Raw genomic sequence first — 17936 nt, forward strand, 5'->3', positions numbered from 1 at the left:
GCTGCCTTTCATGTGCTGACCTGTGGACTAGGAATCAGGGTTTCGAATGTGAGTCCAAAACCCTTGTCCTTGGAGGCTCCTTATCTAACGGCTCATGAGGGGACCTGCCAGCAAAAGACTAGTTACCCTATATACATGCATATGTGAAAATAAACACGGAGGCCTACTGTCTTCTGCCAGGATGGGGTTGTCAGCCAAGCCTCCATAGAAGCAGTGACAATTGCCTTTTGGTGATCTCTGCTCTGACTTGGTTGTCACTGAGTTATCTTCAGCACCAGCTGCCCAGACTGGTCTCAGCCATGCTGACAATCAGCAGAAGGCTGAGACTGCTGGGGCCTCTATCTTCTACAAGAGCTTGACTAAACACACATGACTTTAGATAAAGACCAGAAGAAAACTAGAAAAACTAGACAGTTTATAGTAAGATGGCAGGAGTATAGGTGAAGTCTTTAAAAATTCTTTTCCATATTGCTATAGCATTGTTTTTCATAATAAACAAAATTGGATCAGCTTAGTGCAGCAAAAACAAAACCAAAGCATACAAATAAAAAACGCTGTGTGCGCTAACATTATATAAAGGTCTGGCTCCCTCTGCTTTACCTCCTATATTGAGAAAACATAGCAAGTCACTATACCTCCTATATTGAGAAAACAAGAGCAGTCATCTGGAGAGAGAATAAGTCTCGGGTCTCTCTGTCCTGACTCCTGCTTGTGGGATTAGCTGAGAGTTTCTCCCTTCACACTGGGGGACACTACCACCTCAAGTATCCTTCCTCTTCCAGTCTGAGCAGAAAGAGGCTACTTGGACAAGTGTATTAAAGGATGACTCACTGACAAATTAAAATAAGATTCCCCCACCCCCAGCTTCACACCCCTCCCAGCAACATATGTTCCTTGTTCTTTTTTCCAGTGGGAAAGATCTGTGATTAGTTACAGGAAGAACCTGGTGGGCTGAGTTCTGGGGTCTTCCCTTGGTCAGGTGAAGGTATTTTCTGAAGAGGACCCAGCGCCCTCAGTGATGAGCTCAACCTACCCCTGCCCTCCTCCTCTCATCTGCCCCCAGGTCCTCTCCAGGTTCCCTTGTCATCCTGTGTCCCTTCTTTTCCATTTATTATCACCCTCTCTCCAGCCTCTGTGGCCTCTTGCCTGACTAGTGAGAGGCTGCCAAAGAGTCTCTGCCTCTTGGGGCCCACCTGCCAGGCCTTTCGATACATGGGGCTCATTTCTGAAAACACTTCTGCCAAACACACCAACGGCATATTTCATGATACTAAGGAATGACTGTAACCTTTTAGGTAAATTATAGTATTAGGACTTTTAATTTTTTTTTTTTTTTAAGTTTATGTATTTGAGAGAGAAAGAAAACACAAGTAGGGGAAGGGCAGAGAGAAAGAATCCCAAGCAGGCTCTGTGCTATAGGCACAGAGTCCCACGTGGGACTCAAACTGATGAACCAGTCGAAGTTAGATGCTTAACCGACTGAGCCACTCAGGCTCCCGAGGACTTTTTTTTTTTTTTTCAACGTTTATTTATTTTTGGGACAGAGAGAGACAGAGCATGAACGGGGGAGGGGCAGAGAGAGAGGGAGACACAGAATCGGAAAAGGCTCCAGGCTCTGAGCCATCAGCCCAGAGCCTGACGCGGGGCTCGAACTCACAGACCGTGAGATCGTGACCTGGCTGAAGTCGGACGCTTAACTGACTGCGCCACCCAGGCGCCCCGGACTTTTTTTTTTTTAAAGGAGTACTTCTCAGGGCACCTGGGGGTTCAGTTGGTTGCATCTGACTCTTGATTTTGACTCAGGTCACGATCTCACAGTTTGTGGGATCAAGCCCTGCATCGAGCTCTGTGCTGACAGCACAGAGCCTGCTTGGGAGTCTCTCTCTCTCTCTCTCTCTCTCTCTCTCTCTCTCTCTCTGTCCCTCCCTCGCTCACATGCGTGCACTCTCTCTCTCTCTCTCTCAGAATAAGTAAATAAACTTAAAAAAGTATAAAGGAGTACTTCACTTTCAGTGATACATAGTGAAATACTATAGATGAAGAGATATGATGCCTGAAGCTTAATAAAGAGTAAAAAGGAAGGTGAGAACATGTGGGATATAAATGAAATAAGACAGGCCATGAGTTGGGGTCCCTGGGTGGCTCAGTGGGTTAAGCATCCAACTTCAGCTCAGGTCATGATCTCATGGGTTCATGAATTTGAGCCCCACATCAGGCTCTGTGTTGATTGCTTGGCGCCTGGAGCCTGCTTCAGATTCTGTGTCTCCCTCTCTCTGCCCCTCCCTAACTCAAGCTGTCTCTCTCTCTCTCTCTCTCTTAAAAATAAATAAAACAGGGGCGCCTGGGTGGCTCAGTCAGTTAAGCATCTGACTTCGGCTCAGGTCATGATCTTGCAGTCTGAGTTTGAGCCCCGCGTCGGGCTCTGTGCTGACAGCTCAGAGCCTGGAGCCTGCTTCAGATTATGTGTCTCCTCCTCTCTCTCTGCCTCTCCCCTGCTCATGCTCTGTTTCTCTCTGTCTCTCAATAACAAAATAAACGTTAAAAAATTTTAAAAAAATAATAAAATAAATAAATAAAACATTAAAAATTTAATTAAAAAAAAAAAAGATTGGCCATGAGTTGATAATCATTGAAGCTGCAATGATAAGGAAACAGGGATTTATTATACTAGTCTACTTTACCTATTTGAAATTTTCCATTAAAATAAAAAACTTGCAAAGGATCCCTTTTGTGATAAGAACATGTAAGGACAGCATGGCATCCAACTTCCCACCTGTCTTTCCAACTGCACCTAGACTATGCCTTAAGCTCACTCCATGTTACTTTCGGAAAGCCTAATGTAACAGGTTCCTGCTTGGCCCAACATGGTCCCTCATGCCAGACAGATAAGGTCTAGTCTCCCCTAACATCTGTATAAGGAACTTCAACATCCCTTCCTCTGTCATTCTATGACTATCTATTGTGCACATACTATGTGCCAAGCACAACACACAGCCTCTGCCCTCAGAGCACAAGCAAGTCAGGGGGAATGTGAGTAAACCTGGGTAGAGTTCGACTAAGGGTTCTGATGGATATTGGTCTGGGGTGACAGGAAGCACAGAATCTGAGTTGGCTGGGAGGGTGAGGGGGCCAGGAAGGTTCCCAGAGTGGGGGCCACCTGCACACAGAGGTGTTTTCTCCTCTTGCCCAAGTTCCCCCTCGCCTCTCTGTATAGATGCTTTCTTCCCTTCAAGGCCAACTCAAATCCCACCTCCTGGGACACTGTCACTGCCCTCCCAGGCAAGATGTAGCCCCACCAATATCCTGGGAAATGGAGCACATACTGTTTATGAAGGGACCACACAAATGCCTAGAGAAGCTGGCCAGATCACATGCCTGAGGGTGCAAGACAAGTCCAAGACTAGAGGGTGTGGCTGTTCTCTGGTAAAACAGAGGGCATGTGCTCATCCCAAAGTGCCAGCCTTCCCATGGCTGGCTGTGCATGTGGACCCAGTACTATAACTGAGGCTCTTCTATTTCTAGAAAGGCTAGATTTTATTATCTATAGTACAGTGTTGTGTCAAAGTATCTGCAATACACTGTTTTATGAATAATATAATCATGCATCATGTTGTATATACTATACAACTTCTCATATACAAATTCAAATAAAATCCAAATTTGTATATGAAATCTTCAAACTAAAAAAATGCAGCTCAGATATTTTAAAAATATTTTGTATCTTGAGGGCAGTGAAACTATTCTGTAATGGTGGCTACATGTCATTACAAATTTGTCTAAACCCATAGAATGTATAACACCAAGAGTGATCTGTAATGTAAACTACAAATACTGGGTGATAATGTGACAATGCAGGTTTACCAATTACAATAAATGTCCCACTCTGGTAGGGGATGTTGACAATGGAGGAGATTGTGCAGGTATGGAGACAGGGGGTATACAAGAAGTCTCTCTTCCTTCCACTCAAGTTTGCTTTGAACCTACAACTGCTCTAAATTACAAAATGTATTATAAAAAAAAAAAACAAAAAAAAAAAACCCAAAGAAACCAAGAAACCCCACTTTATGGGCCAAACCAAATGTATCTGTAGTTCAAATTAAGTCCCAGATTGCAAGTTTATAATTTCTGGCATATTTCATGTTATTTGACACTTACTGGGTATTAACGCAGCTTTCTCATGTATGTGTGTTTTTCTTAATTTCAGGCTCCTTGCAGAAACAATATTTCACCTCCACTCACAAAACCTTTGGAGCCTGCTGGTGGGGATGAGTCACTCCCCGAGCAGGCACTTACTTCTGACTGGCCTCCATCTCCAACAGGGCAGACAGAGCTGATGTTCCCTTCTTGCCAACTGGGGGGCCGGTAGACTCAAGGGAGTGTGTGGCAATGGGCCCGGTCATCTGTAAGCCTTTCATGGCGGTCCCTTTCTAAAGCAGAGAAGAGGAGACAAGACCATCAGCCTCAGTGGGCTCCCTTAGCAGATGCCACTCACAGCCCAGAGCGTGCCTGCCGTATCTGTTGTGCTTGAGGCTCTGGGAATCCAATTAACAGAGGCAAGTGACATGGGTTCCTGCTATTCAGTAAATGCTTAGAACAGCTTTTCACTTCAACTGAAGGTTCAAATGCCTGTCAACTCAAAACAAACTGCCTCCTTGAGGTGGGTTCCACAAATCACTTCACCCTTGTCGCACCACCAGGAAGTAAATAATGTTCTACCTAAATCACGGAAGAAGAAACTGAGTCCCAGAGAAGTTAAGTAACCTATCCCAAATCCCACTGAAGCTAGAGTTCAAGCTCTAGTCATCTGGTTTCAAAACTAAAGTTCTTTCTACCATGCAAGGTCTTTCAGAAATGTTTCTAATTATAAGCAATGCTGTGTACAAAGTGTAGCCAGTGTGGGGGAAGAACATGGAACTTGGGGTTAAAAACACAGCTAATGAAACATCACTACTCACAGTGGAAAGGAATGAATTACTGATACAAGCCACAAATTGTATGAACTTGGGTGAATCCCAGAGGCATTATCCTGAGTGAAAGAAGGCAGCTTCTCAAAAGGTTACACATTATATGATTCTGTGTATATGACTTTTGGAAAAGGCAACAGTACAGTGATGGAGAACAGGCCAGTGGCTGCCAGGGGTTATAGATGGAGGCAAAGTGTGACTATAAAGGGTGGCACGAGGGAGTTTTTTGGGAGTGATAGAACTACTCTGTATCCTGATTGTAGTTGTAGTGTTACATGAATCTATGCCTCTGTTAAAATTCACAGACCTGTACACACACACACACACACACACACACACACACACACACACACACAGAATCCCAGATCTGCCCTGTACTGGCTGGGCATATCCCATAACCCCATGAGCCTCAGTATCCTCACTGGGTGGTGTGGGGCTGAACACACCCAAGGTGCTGGAAATTCCAAAAGTAATGAGAGTTAAACAAGTATCGCTGCCACTACCCTCGAGTGACTTTTATTCAGTAATCCAGAGGAAGCAGCTGGGCTTGACATAGGGTCTCACCTGGGGAATGCACGAAGGAGCTGTGTGTCCTCAGGTAGGCAAGGGTGGTCCCGTGCCACAGAACACTACCCACTGGCTGCCTGTACCCTATCCCTCCCTCCTTCACCCTGCACTAGAGGAGAACTCACTATTTCAGAGTTAAGATAAATGCAACTGTAGAGTAAATAAACCGGTCAGAGAGAGGCCCCTGAGATAGGAGGAGACCAAGCACAGCCCCCACGGGGCCCACAGAGCCCTACCCGCATCATGCGATCTGAGCGATGCCGCCTGCGGATCCGGTTCAAACCCTCCACGAAGCGGATAAAACCATCCAGGAGCTGCCATTCTTCTTCATCCGCCCGGGGCCTGTCCCCATAGATGTCGCAGTGGGCTTCCCCCTCTGTGATGCGCTTGGTGGCAGTGACACAGGCTGGCAGCAGCAGGAAGCGGGTCCTCCAGAACTTCAGAGACTCAATTAAGCTGTGGAGGGCCAAAGGGAGAAAAGGGGGTGTGGTGAGCAAAAGCAGACAATAAAAGCACGCCTAATGAACACCCCATCTTGACCCTGTCCTCAGAGTCGGTATGTGACGAGCAAGCTCCCCTTGAATAAGTGTTCGTCTGATGCTACATCTCATGGCTTCATTTAAAACACAAGCTTTGGAGGTAGGCCATGAAACGTGCTTTTAGTTTATATCCCAGAGATGTCAGAATGCTTCGTGCTGCCAGACTCGGTGGGGTTGTGGCTTTTTATCATCACAATCATAAATCACACATAAAAATTAAAAATCAAAAATGAGACACCACAGGCAGTCAGGAAAAGGTTAAGAACATGATCTACGCTGACATTTCATCAAAGAGCACTTCATCACTGAAGTTTCTGTTGTTGTACTGTGGTAAAACATACATAGCAAAATGTGCCACGTTAACAATCCTGAAGTGTACACTTACTTCTATGCCATCAAGTACGTTCACACTGCTGTGCAACCATCACCACCACCCACCTTCTCACTGAGTTTTGTAACCCAGTGCAGATGTGCTTTTTGTTCTTCCATGTTTTCTAAAACAAACATCATCTTGTAATCAGAAAAAAGGACAGACATGTTAAAATTCAGGTACACCCAAGGCAGCCAGACGGAAAGCCAAGGCACACTCTCTGACCTGAAGTCCTCAGACCCAGCAGAACAGATATACTGATCTAAGTAATTCCACTTGTACTCCTCCAGCCGCTCATGGGAGAATTCCACCCAACAGGAGACGAACTCTGAGTCCGAGTGGGAGGGACAGAGGCTGTAGGTGTAGTGGATCTGGGCGGATTCATAAGGGTACCTGAAAAACAAAGGGCATGCCCAGAAGTCCAAAAGAGAATTCCTTCTCCTCCAATTCTTCTGGACCTTTCCATCTCCATATACTTAGCACCATCCTTGGCATTTCAACCCTCAAGTGCAGTAACCAACTCATCCCAAGGGACTGGAAACGGAAATTTCTTAGTTCTTAAACTTTGTCATTCTTTTACCCTCCCATTCTTTATTTTTAATTGGCTTTCTAGGAATCAGGCTAAATATCATAGGCTGAATCATAATCCCTTTTAGAGGAAGGTGAGCTATAACCATAAAATAATCCTAGAGAACAAAACAGTAATTCCAAGAAAAGGAAAACCAACCACTCAACCTATCTTGAATTATGTCATGCACATAAGTCATTATGTGCACAGCATGCATTACAAACACAAGTTAGTAATGTGGACACAATTCAGGACAGTAGGTGAAAACCTTAAATTTCCAAGGACTCACTTGGGAAGGTAACGTGTCACTGTGATCATCTTATCCTTCAGCGTCACTTTGTGGAACGTTCTGCCCATACTCAGCCAGTACTGGTCCTCCTCCTCAGGGCGGTTTCGGGACACAAGGCCTAACAGAGTGGGGGTTAAAATCATTTCCTCCATCTAGTCGAGGATCATTCCTTTAACAGGCAATTGCTTCTCTTCCATATACAGTCAGAAAAAGGAGAAACAAAAGAGGCAACTCTTTTGAGGGCCAGTTTCATGGAAAAGACTTATTTTTGGTAAAAAAAAAAAAAAAAAAAGTCCTGAAGTTGGCAGAAATTTTCTGTTACTAAACCAGCCAGCAGCAGATTAGAGCCTGGGGTGCTGACAGCATCCAGAAGACACACTCAAAGCTGAACAGCCTGATTCCTCAGCCTTGGAGAAGGAAAGCTCTGGATTAGATGTTAATGGGCTAAGACTCAACTCTGGGACTGAAATGAAACTCCACTCCACTCAAGCACAAGCTGCCACTCTGGCAGTTAAGGTCCTCGTCCCCAGTGTGGCAGCCAACCTACCTTTAGTTTCCGTGACTCCCACACTATAACAATGCTTTGGTCTTTTTTTAAAAGTTTATTTATTTATTTAGAAAGAAAGAGATAGGGAGCACACACAAGCCAGGGAGGGGCAGAGAGAGAGGGAGAGAATCCCAAGCAGGCTCCATGCTGTCAGCACAGAGCCCCAAGTGGGGCTCCATCTCACAAACCATGAGATCATGACCTGAGCTGAAAGCAAGAGCCAGAGGCTTAACCAACTGAACCACCCAGGCACCCAAAACCATGCTTCAGTTGTAATTTTCTTCTCTAAACATTTGCTCCTGTTGCTTTTTCAGCCTTCTCTTTCTGGGCCATCAAGATCCCACAGATCACTTAAGGTCACCATCAAAATTGCCACTGCTCCAGTAAGCTAGCAGATCCCATCAGCAGTTTGAATTTTACCCTGGATATGGCTCCACATGTGCGTGTCTCACACCCTTTCAAAGTGGAGGTTCCATGAGGCCGGGGCCCAAATCTTGTTTGTCTTTAAATTTTCTGTAGCACCTGACAAAATGCCATGCCCACCGCAGGTACTGAAAACATACTAGGTGAATTGAATTGTGCATAGAAAGAGGGAAATTCTGAGGAATCAAGAAAACTGTAAGCTTTTAAGAGAGTAAAAATAGTGCCTCGATGGACAACTGAGCAAAGACAAGATTCTTGTGATTAGAAATGAAACCGGGTGCCCTCATGCAGTTCTGAGAGACAGTCACACAGGGCAGGCAGCATGGGAGTTGTCAGGATGAGAGGATGGCAGAGGTTGAAAGGACCTTCACTAGGAATGCAAAATTTCCCAGGTGATAGTGAGGGGCGGCAGTCAGGCTGCATATAAGAGGACAGGCTTTGACTCAGAGGACCCTAGGTTAAACCCCATCACTTCCATTTGTCAGCAGTGTGCCCTTGGGTACCAAACCTCTCTGAGTCTCACTTTCTGCAACTAGAGTGTGTCTGAGGGCCCCCATCCCTGCATTCCTTCTTTCTTGCAACAACCCCCTGCTGGCTGTAAGGAAGACAAAGTCATGGGATAATGTTCATGAGCACCTAGCACAGTACTGAGACCCCACTCTAAATTAGTTCCTGTTTTGGGGCATCTGGGTGGCTCAGTCGGTTAAGTGTCCGACTTTAGCTCAGGTCATGATCTCGCAGTTCATGTGCTGGAGCCCCACGTTGGGCTGTCTGCTGTCAGCACAGAGCCTGCTTCAGATTCTCTGCACCACCACCCCATCCCGCCCCCACTTGTTCTCTAAATAAATTAATTAAATAAATAAATAAACTAAAAAAAGGAAAGAAAAAAATTAATTGGTTCCTGTTTTCATCCTGCACAGCACTCTTGACAATCTGTGATCAAATAAATACTTGTGGTTTATTTAGTCTAATGCTTGTTTTGCCCAGTAGACAATAAACTTTGAGGACAGGGCTGAGGCTATTCTGTTCACTACTGGAACAGGGTCCCCCTCATAACTGGTAGTCAACAAATCTTCAATCAGAAGCAATCTCACTTATGATAGTCACTTTTCCAATAACTAATAAACAACAATGATACCATTTCTGTTACTACAGAAATAAAAGGATTAAATTTATCACAGGAAAAAATAGCCAGAAAGAGTATGGTCAGGTGAGTAGACTGGCCAACTAGCCATGACATGAGACTCATGAATCGACCAGAGCAGAAGTGGATGCCAGAGGAATTTTGAACCTCTAAGGGCTATTCTAGAGAAAAGCAGGTAGGAAGGCTAGATGGGGCCACTGACACTAAATAAAGATTAATTCATTCCACTATTCCTGGGATAAAGAACAAAATCCTTCACATGGCCCTGTGAGGCCTGGGTCTCCTGACATGTCTGGCCACATCTCCAGCTTACTCCCTGTGCTCCATCCCACCAGTCTTCTTTTTGTTGCCCAGAAAGTGTCACAGTGCCTCCTGCCACAGAGCCTTTGCACATACTAATCCCTCTGCCTGGCATGTTCTTCCCATATACTTCTACCCACTCCCAACCTGGTTCTCTTCCTAGTAACTCTTGCATATAGTTTAGGTCTCACCTCAAACATCACCTCCTCACGGAAGCCATCCCTGACCCTCCAGACCAGATCAAGACCAATATTAAATATCCTTATAGCCCTTTGATTTTTCCTTCACAGTCTTTATCACAACAAGGAATTATATTATTTCATAGTATGATTAATGTTATTTTTCCCCACTGGGCTATAAATGCCCCACAGAGCAAGGGCTTCAAAAATACTGTTGACTGAATGAATGAATGAATGAATGAATGAATATATTTATCAACCCATATTGTTGTATGCCAGGCACGGTGGTCTCCAATGTAAAGGATAAAAACGTGAGGTTGACATAGTCCTGGAACTCAAGAAGATTACTATTCAGTACAGTCTAGAAAATAAAAAGAAGACAACAAGTGATAAATAACATAATGGGCTCCCAAGAAAATCCAGAGGAAGCCCAAAGCTTCATCATAAGCAACAAGGCCTGGACTGGATAGACCACCAAGCTCTCTATCACAGATCCATACTTCTTTGGTTTTCTGGCCAGAGGCACTCTAATGGAGTCAAAGATGATCCGAGGTTTTGAGCTGGGAGGTTAGGAAAGTGGGGAATCTCATTAGCTGCAAGGAGGAAGCAGGAGCCTAACAGGTACTTACTGATTGTTCTGGGAAATGATCCCTGCTTTCTGGTTCTAGGCACCCATACTTAATTCTCTCTACCTGACTTATTTCAGAAGAGCTCTCCGGAGCCTGGCTGTAACTCAATTGGCATCACTGAGTCTCTGTCACTTAGTGTCTGCCACTCACAGACGATCCATTCTTGCTTCAATGTGCTAAGCTTCAGCAACAAGTAAGAGAAGATGAATCCAGAATGGGGGGGGTGGGGTGGGAAGTATAAACTTCAGGTTTACGAAACATCTGAGAACCTGCTGTGTGCCAGGTACTGTGCTAGAAATAAATATTGGGTCTAAAGGGACGCCTGGGTGGCTCAGTCGGTTGCATGTCCAACTTCGGCTCAGGTCACAATCTCACAGTTTGTGAGTTCGAGCCCCGTGTCGGGCTCTGTGCTGACAGCTCAGAGCCTGGAGCCTGCTTCGGATTCTGTGTCTCCCTCTCTCTCTGCCCCTAACCCACTTGCATTATCGCTGTCTCTCCCAAAAATAAAAATAAACATTAAAAAAAGTATATTGGGTCTAAAATATGCACTATGTACTTTGACAGTTCAGTCCTGGCTCAGCTGCCTGCTACTCCAGGGTATTGCCAAAGCCAGGCTATAACATTCCTGAACTGGGTCATATCCTCTTCCTTAAAAGGAGAGTGGTAGACTAAAGAAAATTTTAAGATAAATCTGGGCCTAGTGGAGACTATATTCCTCATGTAAAGTAAAATTTTGTGAATTTTGTGTTGAAAAATAATTACTCCTAAATTTGTCTATTCCCTACCATCTTGAGAACGTACTCATACAAATTAAGTTGAAAAGAAAAAATACAAGTCCCCAGAGAAAAACTTACCTCGGCTATAGAGTGGGCTGCTGCTCAGCGGGGGTGGGACAGCAGGGTTGGGTTTCTGTGCCTTGGGCTGCACTATGATTTGGTAGCCCTGCATGAGACGCTGGCAGATGAACTCTTCAAACACCTGCTGGGCCGTCATCTGCACACCTTCCTCATCCCTCCTGAGAAAACAGACGGTTGTTCACATGGGTGTGCTTGGCCCAGGTCAGAGTGACACTCAGAGTCTATACTCCCATCCTCTGTTTTTGCTTTGACCCCACAAGCCAGCCCTGATAACCATTGTATGGTGGTTCATAAAACTATCAATCTATAAACCAGTTTTGGGAGAAATGATCAGTTGAAAAGAGGCAGAAGAAGAAGGCAAATAAAAGCTAATAGCCAATCTTAGAAAAGAAGATCAGGGATGCCCGGGTGGCTCGGTCAGTAGAGCGTTCAACTTTTGATTTTGGTTCTGGTCATGATCTCAGGGCTGTAGGTGATCTCAGGCGCCTGGATGGTTTAGTCAGTTAAGCCTCCGACTCTTGATTTTGGCTCAGGTCATGATCCCACAGTCGTGAGATCGAGCCCCATGTCGGGCTCTATGCTGACAGCATGGAGCCTGCTTGGGATTCTCTCTCTCTCTCCCCCTCTCTCTCTGCCCCTCCCCTGCTTGTGCACATACTTTCTCTCAAAATAAATAAACATTTTTTTTAATTAAAAAAAAATTTATCTTTCTCTCCCTCTGCCCCTCTCTCCAGCTAGTGCACTCTCTAAAACTTAAAAAAAAAATGTTTTTAATTAAAAAAAAATTTTAAAAAGAGATTTAGTGTGTCCAGAACAAATGCAATAGAAAAATATGAGAAAGGATCAATGAGGACAAATGGCTAAAGGAGGCATGTCAATGGAACTCTAAAAAAAAATTGACAATTCTTGCTTCAATAAAATTCTCTAAACAGAAAAGGAAGACACAGGCTTGAAAATGCAGTGTTTTGATGCATACCCCAAACCCTCCTCTGACACTGACCTGTCGATGTCTGCTTCTGGGAGGAGATCATAACAGCCCTCCGTGTAGTCGTTCTGCAGGCCCTGGCGGTCAGGGAAGTAGTCGGTGGTGAGGGGGAGACACGCCGGAGTAGTGAGAGACTTCCAGTCCACTCCAACTGTGCAACAGAAGCCTGGCACTACAGGGGGAGCAGACAGTGTCAGAACTGCCTCGTGTAACAGGGGAGAAAGGTACGTGTGGTCACCAGGGCAGGTGTGGGACATGGGTGGGGTGGGAGAGAGGAGTGAAAGGTGACAAAATTGCCAGGAAAGGGATGGAAAAGAAGAAAAGGGGTGGGGGAGGGAGGAAGAGAGAAACAGAGTTTGTTAGATAATGCAGTGCAAGTGCTTATCCAATCCCATCATGCAAATGGGATTCACAGCTGATATTTTTCATTTTTTGCTGATCTTCAGCTAACAGCCACAATGCCAGTGAGGTTACTGCAGGGTAGCACAGGCAGTGTTATGCATCGAAGCAAATCAACATTCCAAGAGCAGAAAACAGGCTCAAGCCAGAGCCTCTCTGGAGGACTGCAGAGTGGCCGGTGGGGAAAGAAGAGCTCAGCCAGGTTTTGGAGCAATCAGCACATGGTAGCAGAATTCAGGAATACTTTCAGAATTGCAAAAATAGGTCACAGATCCAAAAGGGTAGGAGGAGAAATCAAAGAAGGGTGTCTGGGAAAGTTACAAGGCCATAACGTCAAGAGACAGACTTCAACAATCTAGAAATGAAAGCTGCAATCAGCAGAGTGGGCCCAATCACATGGATCTGTCCTGAATTGTCTGCTCTTTGGTTAAAGCAGGGTTTCTCCACCTTGGCACTACTGACATTTTAGACTGGAAAATTCTTTGTCTTGGGGGGCTGTCCTTTGTATTTTAGGATTTGAACAGCATCCCTGGACTCTACTTACTAGATGCCAGTGGCATCTCCTGGTTGTAAAAACCAAAAACGTCTGCAGATGTTGCCACATGTCCCCCCAGGGAGCAAAATCATCCGCAGTTGAGAATCACTGACTTAAGGTAATAGGGAAGTTATCTCTTTAAGTAATTTAAGCAAATATTATTTTTCAAATCTTTATACAAGGGAGCAATCTGAAGCAAACACACTCCATGACTTTGCCTCTGAGTATCAAGCAAGGGACACCTTAAACACCTTATCTTTGGGGTGCCAGGATGGCTCAGTTGGTTACGCATCCGACTCTGGATTTCGGCTCAAGTCATGATCTCACGGTTGTGAGACTGAGCCCCACGTTGGGCTCCGCGCTGAGTGTGTAACCTGCTTGGGATTCTCTGTCTCCATCTCTCTCTGACCCTCTGCAGCTCACACTCGCATGAACATGTGCGCGCTCCCTCTCTAACAGTAAGTAAATAAATCAATAAATAGCACCTTATCTTTTGCACAGTGCTAATGCAGCTTACTTTGTGATTCACCTCTGTCTCATTCACCCTATCTCATCAGCTGACACATGGCCTCCTCAGAGCAGGTACTGCGACATCACTGACCCCTTTAAACACCTGGCCAAGCCGAACCTCCCAGAAGTTACTCAATCAGAAGCCTCTCTGCTTAGGGATCTTTCCACCACATAGTGACACACACACACTACCCAATACGACAGAGTCCCACTGAACCTAGAGTTAAAGGACAAGAAGAGGACCCGACGCATAGTGGGAAACACGCCCCATGTAGCACCACTGCCTTAGGAAATTGCAACAAAACTAACTCCCTGATCTACACAGGTCTAGGGTATTTTATTTGTTTATTTGTTTGTTTGAATTCTATTTTAGTGTGGTAAGCACACTTAACATGAGAGCTACTCTTGGCAAAATTTTAAGAGTACAACACAGGAATGCTAACTTGGGCACAGCGTTGTGCGGCAGATCTCTAGAATTTATTCATCATGCATAACTGGAATGTTATATCCACTGATTAGCAACTCCTCACTTCCACCTCCCCTCAAGCCCCTGGCAACCACCATTCTACTCTCTGATTCTGTGAGTTTGACTATACACAGGCCTTGATAACTCATTAACACTTCAAGAATTAAAAAATCACAATCCAAAAGAACCTAATTGATCACCCCAACTTCCCAATATGGCAGATGAAGGAGTAAGCTTGTTCCTAGTTCCCAGTTAGAACCAGGAGCAGAAGGAAGACACCCAATCAAAACTACAGTAGGAAGCCAGAAGCAGAAGACAGTGGAATATGCTGTCTTAGATCGTTCTGGCTCTCATTAGCTTCCTGACCCTCTGGATCACAAACATCCTTCAGAAATGTTTTCTGCTGGGCACACACCAAGATACAAACATTCAAATGTCTGGTCCAAAATCCCATGGTGAGAAAAGTTCCTGATTCTTAGTTTAATGATGTTTTTTCCTTGGGCAAACAATGTGGCCTCTTTTCTAACTCCAATATCTTTACGCCCTATAGAGAAGGACTCTGAAGAGGGCCCACAACAGAACCGTTGAATTAACAACGATAAACATGGATTCCAAAATCCAGTGCTAGGGTTGTACAGAAAAAATAGGCTCATCTATTCATGGTTGGCAGCATTCTGGAAAATAATCATCCTGCCAACCATACTTTGGGGGAAATATATTCCAGGGTGTGAACTGAAAGAAAAGATATACCCACTGCACCATGTACTATACCTGTATTCAATAGTATTGCTAAAAAACTAGAAACCACCCAAAATGACCCCCAATAATAAATGATTTTTCAAACTGGGATGTAATGTGTTTGATACATGTGCTAAGTCACTAAAAATGACTAGCGGGGGGACACGTGGTTGCTCAGTGGGTTAAGCATCCAACTCTTGGTTTCAGCTCAGGTCATGATCTTGAGGTTCCTGGGTTTGACCCCCCACATTGGGCTCTGTGCTGGCAGTGTGGAGCCTGCTTGGGATTCTCCCTCCCTCTCTTTCTGCCCTTCCCCGACGTGTGCACACATGTGCGCATTCATGCTCACTCTCTCTCAAAATAAAACATTAAAAAAAATGACTAAGGGCTCTTGGGTGACTCAGTTGGTTAAGCATCCGACTCCTGATTTCAGCTCAGGTCATGATCTCATAGTTGTGAGATCGAGCCCCGCATCAGGCTCCACACTGGATGTGGAGCCTGCTTAAGATTCTCTTTCTCCCTCTCTCTCCCCTTCCAATGCATGAGTGCGCACGCTCTCTCTCTCTCTCTCTCTCTCTCTCAAAAAAAAAAAAAAAAAAGAGGGGTGCCTAGGTGGCTCAGTCAGTTAAGTATCCAACTTGGGCTCAGACCTTGATCTTGTGGTTCATGAGTTCAAGCCCTTGCGTCGGGCTCTGTGCTGACAGCTCAGAGCCTGGAGCCTGCTTCAGATTCTGTGTCTCCTCTCTCTCTCTGCCCCTCCCCCACTCATGCTTGGTCTGTGTCTCTCAAAAATAAACATTAAAAATTTTTTTAAATAATAGAAAAAGAAAAAAATGACTAATATGAGGAGTCAGAAGAAGTAGTAAAAGGATTATTTAGTTAATTATAAGTGGGAAGAAAGATTCAGTGATGTATATCTACTGGTCACAGCTAAGTAAAATAAAGTCTACCAGGTGGTAGGATTTTTTTTTTTTTTTTGCATTCTGCTATTATAGATATTTAGATGTGCTCTTCCTGCAGATATTTCAACAGATAAAGATGATTTTTTAAAAAATGCAACCCAGTCAAACAATTTCAACTACAAGTATGTAAACAGTTCTAGTCCCTCTTATTCCTTTGTTCCCCAGAGCCATCACAAGGCCTTTAAGGGCTAAGGCCAGTTCTGAATTGGTGTAAGGACCTCATGGGAATTCCATTACCCTTCCCACGTGCTGCCGAATCACATTCCAGAAGAGGTTATTTGGCCACTCCCCTCTTCACTTTCCACTGGAGAGGCTGAAAATTTTTCCTTTACCACATTGCCTTCTGGTACCCAGAGATGTGTGGACTTCCCACAGAGCTCCCCCTTGCTTCCTCATGCTCTGACCACCCCCGCCCTGACCCCACCCCAGTCAGCTGCTCCCTCTTACTTGGATCTGGAGAGGTAGAAACACTGTCCTCTAGAGAATCCTTGTTTTGGGTCCTAGGATTCATACCTATGGAAAGATGAAAACAGCTTAATGAGGCTCATTCTATAAAATAAAGAAATAAATGAAAGTACTGGCCAGTTATGGTTGAAAAAGCCCAAAATCATAGCTAAAAATAAAAATGTGAACCAAGTACAAATTCTGTGAATATTTCAAACAGCACAAAAGAATCAATCAAAGAAAAATGAGCAATCTAAAACTTGGGAATGATCCAGAACATTACTCTGAGGTTATCAATACCATTCTTTGCCCAATGAGACCATTAGCATTGGCTTACATGCACACGCGCACACACACACACACACACTAGCAAAAAGCAATCCACCATTTATTTTAAGAAAATGGCTATATTTCAAAGTCACTTCAACTAATTGGATAAATCTTTAGCAAAAACAAAATGACCTATTTAAAGTTTATTTCACTTATCAGTCATCATTATCTGGAATTTCCTTCTCCAAATCATAGCTTTCTGGAATATGACCTAAGACATATTAAAACTCACCACTTTAAGAGAAAAACAATGATTTTCCCTATAAGTGTCTGAAAGAAAAAACAGAAAGATCTTTGAAATGCAACTTATTGCCTGAAAAGTAACAGAACTAATTTTAAAGTACATATCAATATTTATTTTTTTATGTTTATTTATTTTAGAGAGAGAGAGAGAGTGAAAGACAGACAGAGTGTGAGCAGGGGAGGGACAGAGCAAGAGGGGAATAAAGAATCCGAAGCAGGCTCCAGGCTCTGAGCTGTCAGCACAGAGCTTGACACAGGGCTCAAACTCACGAGCCTCGAGATCATGACCTGAGCCAAAGTGGGATGCTTGACCGACCGAGCCACCCACGTGCCCCAAAGTACATATCAATGTTTAAAGGTCCCTTTCTAGACACATATACTTACTAGAAAATTATGGTACTATGAGAAAGATTGGGAAAATCCTCACCAACCTGTCAACAGTGGCTACCTCCAAGGAGAAAGCTGGGGGAGGTGACAGGAGGTAAACCAGAACTTACAGTTTTTATTTTAGATACTTTTGTGTCATCTGAATCTTTTATAACAAGAATAAATACGTATAAGTCCCTCATGGAGTCTTTGAAAGGACAAGCCACAACACGAGAGAAAACATCTGCAAATCACCTATCTAGCAAAGGACTTGTAGCCAGATTACATAAACAGCCCTCAAAACTCAAGAACAAGAGCACAACTTAATGAGAAATAGGGCAAAAGATTTGAACATTTCACTGAACACATACAGAAACCAAATAAGCACATGAAAAGATGCTCAACTTCCTCAACCATTAGGGAAATGGCAAGTTAAAAGTACAGATACCTCTACAGACCTCTTGGAATGGCTAAAATGACAAGTCATGCCAAGTGTGAACAAGATGTGGAACAATGGAAACCCTTATTCATTGATGGTAGGAATGCAGAATGGTGCACGGCTTTGGAAAACAGTTTAAAAAA

At 44.2% G+C, this 17936-nt stretch overlaps 1 protein-coding gene across 14 annotated transcripts in view; it reads right to left on the reverse strand.

The window, feature by feature from the left end:
* The window catches only part of DEPDC5 (DEP domain containing 5, GATOR1 subcomplex subunit), a 126325-nt gene that overhangs the window by 40696 nt on the left and 67693 nt on the right, over window positions 1–17936 (reverse strand). For 9 of the 14 annotated variants that reach the window (XM_053206735.1, XM_015081465.3, XM_053206737.1 and 6 more), the window contains 7 exons: window positions 16419–16484; window positions 12377–12560; window positions 11374–11534; window positions 7298–7415; window positions 6666–6833; window positions 5768–5987; window positions 4294–4427 (listed from right to left, as the gene is read on the reverse strand). In XM_053206735.1, coding sequence (XP_053062710.1) covers window positions 4294–4427; window positions 5768–5987; window positions 6666–6833; window positions 7298–7415; window positions 11374–11534; window positions 12377–12560; window positions 16419–16484 — 1051 coding nt within the window. The remainder of the gene's footprint in view (window positions 1–4293; window positions 4428–5767; window positions 5988–6665; window positions 6834–7297; window positions 7416–11373; window positions 11535–12376; window positions 12561–16418; window positions 16485–17936) is intronic. The other 5 variants (XM_053206738.1, XM_053206740.1, XM_053206736.1 and 2 more) reach the window with 1 other exon arrangement.

Source organism: Acinonyx jubatus, chromosome D3 (assembly GCF_027475565.1).
Source record: "Acinonyx jubatus isolate Ajub_Pintada_27869175 chromosome D3, VMU_Ajub_asm_v1.0, whole genome shotgun sequence".
Lineage (NCBI taxonomy): Eukaryota > Metazoa > Chordata > Mammalia > Carnivora > Felidae > Acinonyx > Acinonyx jubatus.